Here is a 14,632-nt window from a genome sequence, read left to right on the forward strand (position 1 = left end):
AATATAACACTAAGAAAAAAACTTTTAAGATCTGTGAAATGTAATTTAAAATTAGTTTAGCATGTCATATTTTTGTTTCAGTATCAGCCTGCTACGTAGCCACGTTCATGAGTTAGGGGCTAAACTATGTTGGGAAAGTAGGCAGAGGTAAAATGATAGGTTTCAAACACTGACATGTCCGTTCTGATGCTGCCCCTTCCTACAGCGGCTGTGGCTAAAGACAGTCAACAATAAATAATCTTCTGATCAGGAATCAACCTTCCTGTCCGTAGCAGAACAATGTCGGCCTACGCTGCTGTATTCTAACATTTGTCTTAGTGGTGGCACTCGAGAGAGCCTGATGTTGGCTGAGGTGGTACGGCATGTACAAAGTTGGAGAACCTGCCTTAAACACCCAGGACCTTCCCACCATGGAGTTGGTGTGACAGCCTGTCAGTCTGAGCAGCGCATGTCCATGTGTCTGTTTTCTGGCTGTCTCCTCAATCTGCTGAGACACTGAATGACAAGAAAATAATAAACAGGGCACATGAATGCTTCTGGGATCATGTCTGAAAAGCAAGTCACACTCCATTTGCTGTCAGAATTATTAGTCATCAACTGTCATTTTAGACTGGATAGGTAAACCTACATTAGCCCATTGTATTGTTTCTTAATGACTAGGGTAAAGATGCAGAAGTGATACATGAATGCCCGCTGTAAAACATTATTGATAACACGTTTTCCCCCACCTGTATCATCATCAGTACTCACTCTAGTGTATGGGAGGTGCATTTCTAATTCTTTGTTAGTTCAATAAGCACTCTGATTCCACAGTCTTCCACATTGTTGCCCACCTGATGCAGCTCTGCCAGATGCTGGCTCTGATCTCAGGGCAGGGGTCAGGAACTGAACGCTCACTGAGCTCAGGCCACAGGTCCTCAACCTGAAGAGAAACACAAGTATGATGTGATACAAGTTCTTTGTGTTGCTACAACATGGATATAACTGAGGCTGCAAATAACTATTTGGAGATATCCTAACAAACCATGCCATGTGTTTATTGTATTATTAACCAGTATTCAATTAGTGTGTCAAAAGGGGTCAGAACACTGACCATAATTTCATATCTCATCTCATCTCATCTTCAACCTCTTATCCGGGGTCGGGTCGCAGGGGCAGCAGCTTTAGCAGGGGACCCCAAACTTCCATTTCCCGGGCCACATTAACCAGCTCTAACTTGGGGATCCTGAGGCGTTCCCAGGCCAGTGTGGAGATATAATCTCTCCACCTGGTCCTGGGTCTTCCCCGAGGCCTCCTCCCAGCTGGACGTGCCTGGAGCACCTCCCTAGGGAGGCGCCCAGGGTTCATCCTTACCAGATGATCCTGAACCACCTCAACTGGCTCCTTTCAACGCAAAGGAGCAGCTGCTCTACTCCGAGTTCCTCACGGATGCTGAACTTCTCACCCATAATTTCAGTGCCTTTTAAATACAGACTATTTATGGGGCTGGGTATCAAACCTCAATGCTTTAAAACTGGTCATGCCATGTATTGCAAAGTGTCCATACAGAAGCCTAGAGCCCACTACTGTAGTGTTGCCACACAGCATATAATGATGGAATATATACACTCCAAACAATTAGTTTAAAAATAACAACTACAAAAAAAACATCTTGCCATCGACATCACTGGCTTCTTTCTTTTCTTGTTTTTTGGTGGTTGGCAACCAACTTTTGGTGCATTACCACCAACTGGTATGTAGTTTGGATGAAATAACCTTATAACTTATATCAAAAACAAATAAATAAAAATAGAATACTACTCATAATGATAATAACCTATATCTTTCCAAACAAATAAGTTACCCTAAGAAAATGCACTATCATTTGAATGTAGTTTAGTGAAAGGAAGAGTGTCTCTCTCTCTCACCCACCTCCACCCCAATCACCCCCAAGTCTTCAGCAGCATCTCCATCATCAGGAGTCCTTCTCCACTGCATCCATCTCAGTCATCTCCTCTTCACCACCAGCGGTGTCTGGACTCCATCAGGGGGGGTTAATCCTGCTCCACCCTTGGCTTCACCACCCCTTTCACAATCACCAAAGACTCTCATTCCATCTGTATTTGTCGTGCATTTTTAATAAATCCTTACTTTCACATCTAAAACTGGAATCATTTAATCTTACTGATTGAAACTATTTTGTAAAATTTCTTTTAAATCAAATTGTACTTTTCCTTTTCGGAATCATTCACTGATTTCTCTTCCCTCTTCCTCAGACCTCCCACAGTGCACAATAACATGCTCTGTTGTCACATCTGCCTGTATTATGATGTGTGGTTTTCAGAGCAGTGAGTCCGAATCGGATCCTTGAAATGACCGTCCCCTCTCTTCTGCTCATCTCATTCCTCCCACCGTCCTTTCAGCTCTTCCTCACATTGCTTTTGTCACCTTGCCTCAATTTTTGCTCATTAACGCCATTGATTTCAGTTTTACCCATGTTAATACTTCAATCAATCTTACTTCTCTGTACCTCCTTTGCTTCCTAATCTGCCATTTCCTTTCCTCCTCTGCACATCCTCCTCTGCACAGCCAGAAAGGTTCTGTACTGCAACTGCAAGAGAGATGCATCTCCGTACCAGGAACACCCTTACACAGGAATGTCTAAGTACAGGCAGGCAGGTGCTTGCAACAGTTTTAAAGACACATTATCAACCAATAAGTAAAAACTTCAGTTCAGTTCCTAAAAACACAAGTATTAAGTTATACAAGGCCGAACAGAAAGAAGAGAAGACACAAGGACAAACAGTTCATTCGACTTTATATATCATTCCACAAAAATGATCCACAAACAGTCCCTCACCTGGTTCTGTAAATCCTTTTACATCTATTCAATTTCTGTTGTTTGTGGATTGAAATCTATGTGACTAATTGTGCATTGTATATGCTGTTGTATGTGGATTACACTTAGATCTCAAGCCAAATCCTTGCCTGGTATCAGAAGTGTCAACTAGTCGCACCTCGTTTCCATCCTAATGACCTGAAAAATAATATTATGTCAGACTCAGCAAGTAGCCACGTTTGGAGATTATTTTATGTCTTCCACAGTCAGACCTGTGAGCTTGACATACCATAATAATGGAAACAGTGCTGTTTTAAATTGACTTTTGAGAAATAACTGGCATAAATCCAAGTCCACTATTGAGTCCTGTACAGAAATATTAAATCTGAGTACAAATCTTTAATGATGAAAAAGAATATAAAAATATTTCTACACAAGCATACGAGCTACAATTGACCAGCAATTGCAGAAAATAAACATAAGAGCAATAAAAAAACAATCATAACTTTTAAAATAATTCATTTTTACTTATTAAATCATTGTTTAGCGTAGACGTTTGTTTTTCTAGGTCACTTTGATGAAAGCTGACTGATCACTGGATGACAGCTGAAGCTTTCAGTAGCATAAAGTATGTTCAATTCCTTTTGAAGGCACCTGGGATAACAGCAGTTAAGGCAAACATTAGTTAGAATAAAATGCAAAATTAAACTGTGTGACCTCTGCTTTAAGGGTCGTACACATGTCCAACAATCTCAAGAACTTTTCACCTCCATATGAATCCTGCAAACCAGCCTCTATACACAATCTGACAATTCCCACTCATCATTCCACCAAACCAAACCAGATAATGGTATGGTTGAATTGAAATAAACTTACAACTTACCACTCCTCGCCTCTTTGACCCAAATCAAATCCACCATATCATTTGCATGGCATCATAACTGATAAAAGATATTTCATATCCGTATCAATATGCCAGTACACAGTTCAGTTTCTGTTTCCATTCAGACGTTCTTAAAATCTATCTACAAAACAAACATCTACAAGCACCACCAGAATACCGCGAAACATAACTGTGGATTAGTATGAAGTGCAGCGAGGTGTTACATTCTCCCGCGCTATTCAACTTGAAGGAAGTTTCCATTGTTCGTGACGGCAGGGATACAGAGGTTAAGGTTAGGCGCTCTCCTGTAGACAAAGTGGAAGATCTGTGCACGGGGCCGGCTGTGGAGCTCGGCTTTGATTCGTTGAGGGTGTGTGTCCGGGGCGAGCTGCTGGCTGGTGTCCTCGGTGACTAGAAACAGTGCGTAGGTGTCAGGGTCCGGGATCTTAAACTTGTAAGCGCAGAGTGAGCACACCTCCTCTGTGGTCGTGTAAGGGTGGACGATCATGGTTTTGGCCGTGCAGCCTATGTCCACTTCCTGCAGGGCCACGCGGAGATAGTTCTACAGAGAGAAAGAAAAAGTCCTGTGTTAACATTTGGCCGTACAGAGAAAATCTTCACAATGATGAAAGATGCATTACTGATTAGTCAAGCACGCAGGCAGAGAAATAAACATGCAGTTATGGTCATAGAAAGAAATCACATGCAGTTATTAAATGTTCCACTAGAGAGTGCTTTCTAACAAACTAAAACCTGAACTATGGATCCAGATCCACATGCAGTGATGTTAGTTGAAACAGGAAAACATGGATGGAAAATCCTTTTCACTGATGAGGGCCGGAACACAGCACCTTTCATGCACCTTTCCAATGCTGAATGTGAAGCTTTGGATTCATTTGGAATTGGTACAACTTAGACTCACTGCCTGGATGTTCAAGGTGGGCTCAGGTCAGGCGTGATACCTGAAAGTCGTCCACGGTTGGCGCAGAACGCTGGGTGGTACGCCTTTTGTGCCACTGGTGCAGAGTGTTCCTGGCCTCAGAGCTCAGCACCCGAGCTGCCTGCTCCTCCTGGAAGTTCTTGATGAGGGCCATGGCTCCGTACGCGCTGGTCAGGTAATAGCCGCCTGGGGGGAAGAAAGGAGGGAGAGACGTTTGAGGAGAGATGGAGAAAAAGAAACAGAACAGAGCTAGTTATCTAGAAATGAAAGCAGTGGACAGAGACCCATGGACAAAGTTATCAAGAAGTGAACACTTCCTCTTTTGTAATAAATGAATCAGAAAGAGAATGGGCATTTTTCAGAGTAATTCAATTACGTTTCAAGGGTACAGTGCCTCTAGAAAGTCATGGTACCCTTTTAAAATAGTCACTTTTATTGTTTTATAACTTGGAATCAAAATACAGAAAAATATATATTTTTCCAGGGTGATTAACACATTTTTCCTTACAACATTCAAGTGAAAATTAATAAAAAAATGAAAAACTAGAAAAGCAGTGTTGGGAAAAGTGATTAGTCCCTTCAAAATAACCATATAAACATTCTCAGGAATAACCAATCACCTTTCAGATTACACACCAAGTTAATCTGCCTCCACCTGAAGTCAACTGTGGTGTTTTTGATTTGACTTCAGAATAAAATCAGCTGTTCCTTGATGATTCCACTTCTAGTAGAGCATGGAAACACAAATAATGCACCATGAATGGAAAGATGGATGGATGGGCACAAGTTAAGAGAAGGATCTAAAAAGATTTCAAAGGCTTTAACTCTCCTTCTGAGGTTCAGAGTATTGTCCAGAAGTGGAGGCATATGGATCCACCCAGACCTGGCCTAGATCGGGCCGCCCCTCCAAACTGGACGAATGAGCCAGGAAATGATTGATGAGGGAAGCTACCAAGAGGCCCGTGGTGAACTTGAAGGAGTTCCAAGTCTTAATGGCAGAGGTTGGTCGATATGTGCATGTGGCAACAATTTCACATAAGTTCTACATCTTTGGCAGGTTGGAGAGAAAGAAGCCTCGTCTGAAAAAATGTCACACTGAGTCTCGTAAAAAAAAACAAAAAAAACATGGAATATTCTGATGCAATGTGGCAAAAGGTGATACGATCAGATCAAAATCAACTTTTTGGGCTGAACTCTAAGCTCAGAGCACCCCACCCAAACACAGCATCCCTACAGTGAAGCCTGGTGGTGGCAGCATTATGTTGGGGGCTTGTTTCTGGGCACTTGGTCAGGACTGAAGGGAACATTGATGCTGCCAAGTCCACCCAAAACCATAAGGAAAACCCTTGTCCCTCTGTCAGACACTTGAAAATGGGCAGGTGGTTCACCTTCAGCATGACAACGACCCAAAACACACCGTCATAAAAACAACACAGTGGCTAAAGGACAGGAAGGTGAATGTCCTAGAGAGGCCCAGTCAGAGCCCTGACCTGAATCCTACACAACATCTGTGGATGGACCTGAAGAGTGCAGTCCATCGCCACTCACCACAGAATCTGACTGAACTCCAACAGTTCTGCAGGAAGAATGGGGAAATATTTCCCAGGCTAGGTGCACAAAGCTGGTAGAGACAGATCCAAACAGACTGATGGCTGTGATTGAAGCAAAAGGAGCCTCCACAAAGGATGACATCTGGGGACTCATCACTTTTCAACCCGGCTATTCTAGTTTTTCTTTTTTTATTAATTTTCAGAAATGTTGAAAAAAAAATCACTGGAATGTTGTAAGGCAAAATGTGTAAATCACACTGGCAAAATATACATTTTTAATGTATATATGTTTCAGGCTGTAACACAAAAATAGTGACTATTTCAAAAGGGTACCAAAACTTTCTATAGACAGTGTATACACCACGTTCAGTTGAGGAATTCCATAATGAGCACTGTACGTGCCAGAGCGGTTGACGCTGATAGGTAACTATTTCACTCTGGGAAGGGTTAGTCTCCTCTCTCCTCTGAACCTGCTCCAGCCCATTCAAATCAAACACCGTGTGGAATTTCCTACCAATGTCAAAAGGACTTTCCTTCCTACGTCTCAAACTCTGTCACGGAGCCTTCCTGGTAAACTCAACTCAGCTGAGATGGCCCTGGGCTTTTTCGGGAAGGGGGGCTTCAAGAGACAGTCGCTAAAACGGACTTTATATCCATAGCTAGATAGATAGATAGATAGATAGGTAACAAATTGCGTTTAAATACTTGATTTATTCTGAAATACTGTTATTCTTAATTGTTTAGAATTTGATAGAATATCTGCTGTGGCTACACCACTGCTGTCCTACCAGGTTTTCACTCAGTTCTACTTTGTGTAAAAGCTCAAACTGGGCTAAAATAACCTGCCATTTTTGTTTCTGTGAAAGACTTTTGACAGAACCAAGAAAACAACATTTGAGCATTGTCCAAATAACTTAATTATGAAATATTAATTTTAATGTGTTGTACTAAAAGAAAGTAGCTCAAAAAGCATAACAAAATGTTAAATGTAACCTAGATTTTATCTTTGAACCATCTAGTACTCTGATCCATTATACATATCAAAATATTGATTGATCACCTGCATGAATTGTCATTTTTACCTTGAGAATGCAATAACACGTGCCATCGGTCTGATGACAATTTAGCCTCTGGGGGGGCAACAGCTAATATTTAGGTATGATATCATTTATCGAATATTTGCAGCTCTAGCTGTTTATTGTCTTTTATTATATACCAAGATGATCACGGAAGACAAATATGGAGTGAATCAACAGGACCTACCCTCCCCCTGCAGAAGAGTTGGGTCCAGCAGCTCCATCATGTACTGGATCTCTGTGTCCAGCTGAGGCATGTCACACTGAGCCAACACATAGGTCAGCATGGGCAGGAAGTCATCTGCACCGTACATCCTCCCTGGCAGGAAGCAGACGGAGAGCAGTGAGGCAGGTCGGTGTGGTGGTCACACAGTCTGATAAAGGTCATTGCTGTAAACACAATCTGACTCAAGTAACTAAGAATGAGGGGTCTGTTTCATAAAATGTTTGATTCTCCCAAAAGAAGACTAGACTTTGTGAAAAAAACAAACAACTGAAAGCGAACTAAAGCAATCTCACTTTTAATATTAGTTTAAGTCTCAGGCTTTCTGCCACATGCAGGGTAAAAAAAACTTCCATCTCTTCTCCATACCTGAGTTATCCTGCATGATGGTGTAGATGAGTTTACACACACGCAGCAGCAGTGACACCTTTTTCTCAGGGGAGTACATCTTCCTGAGGTTTAGGAACTTGTGGCGGATCTTCTCAATGGCCTCGGGGTCGGGAGGCACAGCTCCGTCCACCCCTAACTCCTGGGGCCTCTTGGTCTTAGCCAGGGCCAGGTTCTCTCTCAGCTGCTGCAAAGCTCCACTGTTCACCTGCAGAGCACAACAGGCCGAGTTCATTTACACAGTCGACCAGGACAGATCATTAGCAGGTCATCACATTGAGTCTTTATCTTTGATCTCTCTTATCTCCTCTTCTGTGGATTTGATTCCCATTTTTTTTTATCTAAATAGTGTTGAAAGGTAAGGATATGTGTAGGGAGTGCGTTCACCCTTAAGAAATTGAGATTGGGAGATGGGGAAAGTCAATTTTCTTTCACAGGACACAATGGCTCATATGTTTGGAATAAAGTTGATCCTTATCTAGCTAAGAACACATCCTTTTCTTATTATACTGTGAAATAGGTCAGTTGAAACACAGTCTAATGTCTCGTTCACACATAGTCTACATTTCCAAACGATGCACTGCCTGATGTAAGGATTTGCGGTGGAAGTCGTCTCTTAATATTTCCAGGAACGTAAAGGGCGAGGAGCTGTTTTCGTTCGATACCAATGTTCTTGTCATGTATTTAATATTCAAAAAGTTTGCGGGTAATGTTTGTTTGTTATCAGAGTTACATAACACTGGCTTTTTGTCTGGAATGTTACCTAGTCTTGAGGTGGGAAATCGGCCCTGAATTTCCCTGAATATTGATCTCCTCTCCCTTTCACACATGGCCCCGCGAACGAAATGTTCCTGCACCGAACAGACTGCATGTGTGAAAGGGACTTAACGTATCCAACCGGTGATCAAGATTCCACTTGTCTCTTACCTGAAAGTCATGTAAAGCCACCTCGATCACACTCTTCAGAGGCTTTAGGACACACTTGTGCATGGCCTTCTCTAGAACCTGGTCTGCAGAAGAGAAGAAGTGCATCATTGCCTATTGTGTAACACACATTGCATAAAACTGAAACTGTTCTTTCAGCTACTAAAAATATCACAAACAGTTGTTCTGTAGGAGTTACAGTAAATAATTAGGGTCAAAGCACTCTGGTCACCTACACACTTTACCACATAACACATTCTATGTGTTTTACAAAGTGCGTTGACAGCCCAACCCAGACCATAACTTTGCCATAAACATAAAATGAGAACCTAGATCTCATCAGCCAATGAGGTACACTGTTGGATTTTGCTGGGGTCCAAGTGTATTAAGAGCACCATGATACACTTTAAACATAGGGTAGGTAGTTTATTTTTTTTGGACGTGGGAGAATTCCTAATAATCTTTAGTAAGTAATACATTGTTATAAATTGTAAGTGAAGTGTTCTGAATAAAAACTGGACTCCAACTCCTCTTGGCTCTGTTTTCAGGCTTTACACATTGCCAAACATTTATAGTCACACATTTATAGTGTTATTCTACAAGGCCAAGTATTATTGTAATATTAAGCAAATTTTACTCTCACATAGAGGTGGGAATTGATACCATTGCTGGTACAGATCAGTCACAAGAAAGCAGGCCTACACAAGTTTCCAGCGTCAACACAACTGTTTTATCATCTGTCAGTCTGAACACTGGAGATACAACGGGAGAATATTTGTGCAGCTTTCTATTTTATTTAGGTTTTCAGGTTTTGTAAAGAACAAATCAGCTAAGCCTGCCTGTGTGCTGCGGTTATTATAACACACTTTGGACTGTTTCTTCCTCTCCACTATGACTCCTTCTTGTTAAAAGTTTCCAGCAGTGTAGACACGAGTTTGACGTCATTGTTTTGCAATTTGTCAGAAAAACATTCTGGTATTGATAAAGGGAATTGATAAGGTCAGAGGCACAAGATTCCTGTTCAGATTCCAGTGTGATACCTTTTCTCAACTGGAACTGGTTCTCGATTCCCAACCCTCCTCAAACGGGAGTAAACCAAGGAGGCATGTTTACTGCACAATCTGTAATGTGTATATTTGTACATGTGTAAATCTGATTTAACTAGTGCCTTTTATTTGCACTTGGATTTTATTTATCTCTGTCTTTTATCTTAAAGTCGTACTTTAAAAATACTTTCCTTTGCTGTTTTGCTCCTATTACTGTTGCTGGTACTGCGTCGTTTTGTCTACAGCGAGAGAAACCCTACGAAATGTCATTGTACCTAAGTATAATGACCATAGAGATCATAGTGATTCTGATAAGAACAGTAGTAGCCACTGTTAGCTTCATACATGTATCCAGTATCTCTTTATTTAATGGTATACAGACATTATTTATTCTTAAAATGTAGCAATTCAAATCTCAATCCTTTCTAACCCCTGGCTTTAAGCAACAAGAGTAATACACAACTAACCTTGAAGTCTGACATTCTAAGAGGTTTTACCAGGTTACATATTTGCTATTTATCTAAAGGGCCACCTGAATGATTAGCACGTGCTTTCTGAAGAGTTAAAGAGTGGCAGATTGTTAGAGTACCAGCTTACTTCTGACCTTGACAAATCCAACTTGGAACCCTAACCATAAATACAATTCATTCAGCTAACACGCAGTAAAGAGTTGCACTTGGACCTCTACAATGGCCCCATCTGTACCTCGAACCTACGTTCATAGGCTTCAAATAATTCCCTGCCTAACTATGCACAGCATGGTGCATTTACATGATTGTGTCTTATTGTTCACTGGCAGCACTGACGCAACCATTCATGCACAGGCATCCCCAGCCTCCAGGCAGTGTTTCTGTAATGAGCTACACAGAACCAAAGGCATGCACTCAAGTGAGCATGCACATACAAGAATCCTGTTTTTGAGTCTATTTTACGGTGAGTCAGAGCACAGGGTGAACGTGCTGCACTTACGCTACAGCGCAGGCCTGGGTCGCCTGAGGTAAGGGTTTGGCAGTTCTTTATGGCACACTGTTAAGACTAACACATCTGAAGTCAAGAACAAGGGGAGGCCTGAGGTGTTTACAGAACCTGGATAAGTCTGACAGATCTTTGTGTGTACACAGGGAGAGGTACAGAGGCTGCACGCAGGCACACACACACACACACACACACACACACACACACACACACACACACACACACACACACACACACACACACACACACACACACACACACACACACACACACACACACACACACACACACACACACACACACACACACACACACACACACACACACACACACACACACACACACACACACACACACACACACACACACACACACACACACACACACACACACACACACACACACACACACACACACACACACACACACACACACACACACACACACACTTTGTGACTGTAGACTTCCTGATTCCCCCCAGAAAGGCTAATTTCCTTTGTATATTGAGCAATGTTTGTTCTTGTGCTTTATCTAGACTACAGTCTGTTCAAAGGTTTTCCTCAAATGCAATAAACAGTATAAGAGCCTCGGATGAACAGTGTATGTAGGCCACACAGACAACAACACACAAAACAGCAACACACAACATACTTTTAAAAACTTAAAAGTGAAAAACACTCAAAGCAATGTGCATGAACGAAAACTTTATATAAGCGTTTTCTGTTTAACGTCCCAGAAATGACGGCACTTTCCTTTTCCTCCCTCTGTTAGTTCTTATCTAGTCATGACCATAAGTTAGGGGTGTGTTGACAGTTGTTCACCCTCCCTTTACAAACACCCAATCGTTGATCAGTCTCCTTCTTGTCCTCACAAACAAAATGCTAAGTATTATAGTTTCCACAAATACTATAATAAAGTTTGGAATTCTAGCTCCCCCATTTTACTACAAACCCAAAAGTTCCACCTTTCTTCCCCTTGATGTCAGACTTCATAACATAACTGCACTTTTTTTAGTCCTTCTGTGAACACTATGAATGGGAGCACAGACACCAGCATTACTTCACTTCTCCTTTATTTAACTGTAAACATATTCTGCGGGATTCCACTGTAGTACAGGGTCAGCCAGACTGCCATCTGATAGTTATTTGTTTGTCTTCTAGGGAAAAATAAAGAGCTGTAATTTGGATCCACCTGTCCACTTATTCATTTCACTGGTGCAATACAGCGGTAAATAGCTTAGAATTCTACTTGGGCTTAAACTATTAACCTGTATTCTTACTTACATAGTGGCTCTATGAAAACGTTTACATTTCTTCACATTTCCCCGCTCCAAAGGGCCATATGTGAGCGTGAGACGCTTTGTGTGCGAAACTGTGGTCTGTTAGCACAACCAGAATGGACCACTTCTCTGTCCCTGAACAAGGCTTTGCTGTTATTGTTTACAATGAACAAGGCTTGTGAGATGAGTGCAAAGACATATTTACATATTCATGCAAATACTCAAATCCACAATAATCTGATTAGAATGAAATGTCCATATGATAGAGCTGCTAATGTCTGCAGACTTTATATTTTTATTTTCTTATTTTTTACCATCATGGTGACCTTACTGGAGCATATGAACAACTCTGGCACTATCAAAGAGCATTAGAAATAGGCCTCATTTGAGTTGTTGTCATACTATTGCCAATGATGTACTGATTTTTATAGTTTTCCACAAAACCTTCTTTTCATGTAACTAAAGAAACCCAAATCCTCAAATCTTAAATATTTGAAATACAGGTATTTTGCCTTAGTTAAATAGTCTAAGGCACCATGTATCTGAAAAAACATTCACCGCCAGCTTTCAGTACTCAGTGCTACGCAAATTAAGGTTAAATACCAAGCACTCCAAATTTAAATACAATGAAATTAAATTTCTGCCTTTCAAAGTGAGCTTCAACTGCATTGTGAGCTAATGCCAACCAACAGAAGCCAGAAATAACTCATTTGGGCACAGCACATTGGCATTTCTGTAACTCAACACCGGTGATGACTGAGGAAGGCTAATATGGAAAACTTCAACTAAAATGTTGGATTCCCAAGACAATGACAAGCCTGGGCACTCACTGAACATTGTCAATGAATGAAGTCATTTCGAAATCCTTTTATGAAGCGACACTAAAGAGGCTTTACTTCTCACATTATACTGGAAGGACAACATGTAGAGAAGTGAAGTGAATGCTGTCAGAGATGGGATATGACTAAAACATCACACATGTGCCCATGCATGCAAAAGCAGATGTTTCCCGAAGTCCGGAAACATGATCCCGCCATGAAAACAGCAAATGTCAAAACGTGCATCCAACTTACCGATCTGGTCCTCGGGTATGAGCGACTCTATAGGAGGGTCCAGTTCGGAGCTCTGGCGCAGGTAAGCCTTCATCTGTGTCATAAACTGCCTGAGAGTCTGCAGAAAGTCCATCCCTGAGGTGTGACAGCCTCGGTTCTCCTGAACAAAACTGATGTAGTCTTGGACCAGGGAGCCAAAATATGAGCTTTTGTCCCTGGAAAGCTCAGCGATCCTTTTCACTGTCCGTCTCTCTGGAGTCACGAGGGAGCTGAGCATGCCGCTAACCTTGCGGAAGCGTCCCTTCAGGGCCCTGGGGAGGATGAAAGAGCCACCGCTCAGGCTCACGCCAACCCTTCGCCTCCGCGCTTTGAAGGACGGACGGAGGCGCATCTCTAGGTCAGTCTCCAAACCGACGCCATAGTCTTCCTCCTCGTCTTCTTCTCCATCCTCATCATCTTCACTGCTGTCCTCCACGGGGTCTTGATGATTAAGGTGTCGGTTCGGGCTCGGAGCCAGGCCTAGGGAGAATCCAGGAGACTGTGAATATTCCAGTGAGTCAGAGGAAGAAGTAGACATGCTCATGTCACTGAGCCGCTGGCGTCCCCTCTCCTTGGACACACTCCCAGTGTTATTCTCCAGTAGTAGATCAGAAGGGACAGCAGGTGGAGGGTGGCAGGGTGGTAGCTTGGCCCGGGACAGAGCCTTGGCGATGGTTTCATCATCCAGGGCGATGTGGCAGCGGTGAGCTTCCAGATCAGGCTTCTTAGGCCTCGGAGGTGGTGGGTTTGAAGGCACAGGAATTGGCGAGCTGGTGGTTTTGGACAGGCTGCTGTGCTTGGTGCCCATTAGTGGTCGAGCCGGTGCTGGGCGCCTGCTGGGAGACTGTTGTTGCTTTGTAGACACGGCGACGGCCACTGGCATGCTCTTGGGTCTGGTAGTGCCTGCAGGAGGTCCAGGTGGAGGTGGGGCAGGGCGTCGGCGTGGCATGGAGCGGGGGGGAGGAGGGCGAGGAGGAGGGGGCCGCGACTTTCCGTTCAGTTTGATCTTGTCCACGTGCTTCTCGCTACCTTGGCTGCTGCTTATGGCCTTCACGGACGATTGCCCGGCATTCTCCAGGTTGTTATTGGACTTGACAGCATGTGAAGGCGGATCGTCTTCTAGGCGAGGGTGGTGGTGATGAGTCTGGAGGAACAGGGGGTTGACGAAGCACAGAGGACCACTGGAATGTCTTCTCTCCAGACGAAAGGAAGGTGGAGGAGCACGGGACCGTAGGGTCGGGGGTGCACTGTCACAGTGAGGCCCGGCTTGTCTCTGCCCTGACCCCTCGACCTCCCTGTTCCTGTTACTTCGCTGGGGGCTGAGCGTCCGGCTCAGAGGGCGACAGGGACGGGGGTAAGTGCGACGCTGACTGCAAAGAGCAGAGTCCCAGAAGCCTGTAACACACAGACACAGACACATTCAGAGGAAAACTTTAAGTC

General features: G+C 43.0%; 1 protein-coding gene across 2 annotated transcripts in view; it reads right to left on the reverse strand.

Annotated features, from left to right (window-relative positions):
* Nucleotides 1-2,790: 2,790 nt before the first annotated feature.
* Nucleotides 2,791-14,632, reverse strand: part of LOC310961884 (ras and Rab interactor 2-like) — a 48,721-nt gene continuing 36,879 nt past the window's right edge. Inside the window, exons 8-13 of one of the 2 annotated variants that reach the window (XM_083934175.1) lie at nucleotides 13,175-14,587; nucleotides 8,805-8,887; nucleotides 7,860-8,085; nucleotides 7,455-7,586; nucleotides 4,664-4,827; nucleotides 2,791-4,263 (exon numbers count right to left, since the gene is read on the reverse strand). In XM_083934175.1, the coding sequence (XP_083790301.1) occupies nucleotides 3,937-4,263; nucleotides 4,664-4,827; nucleotides 7,455-7,586; nucleotides 7,860-8,085; nucleotides 8,805-8,887; nucleotides 13,175-14,587 (2,345 nt within the window). In that variant the 3' untranslated portion in view covers nucleotides 2,791-3,936. Of the gene's footprint in view, nucleotides 4,264-4,623; nucleotides 4,828-7,454; nucleotides 7,587-7,859; nucleotides 8,086-8,804; nucleotides 8,888-13,174; nucleotides 14,588-14,632 lie in introns of both variants that reach the window. The other variant, XM_083934176.1, reaches the window with a different exon arrangement.

Source organism: Echiichthys vipera, assembly GCF_963691815.1.
Source record: "Echiichthys vipera genome assembly, chromosome: 2".
Classification (NCBI taxonomy): Eukaryota; Metazoa; Chordata; class Actinopteri; order Perciformes; family Trachinidae; genus Echiichthys; species Echiichthys vipera.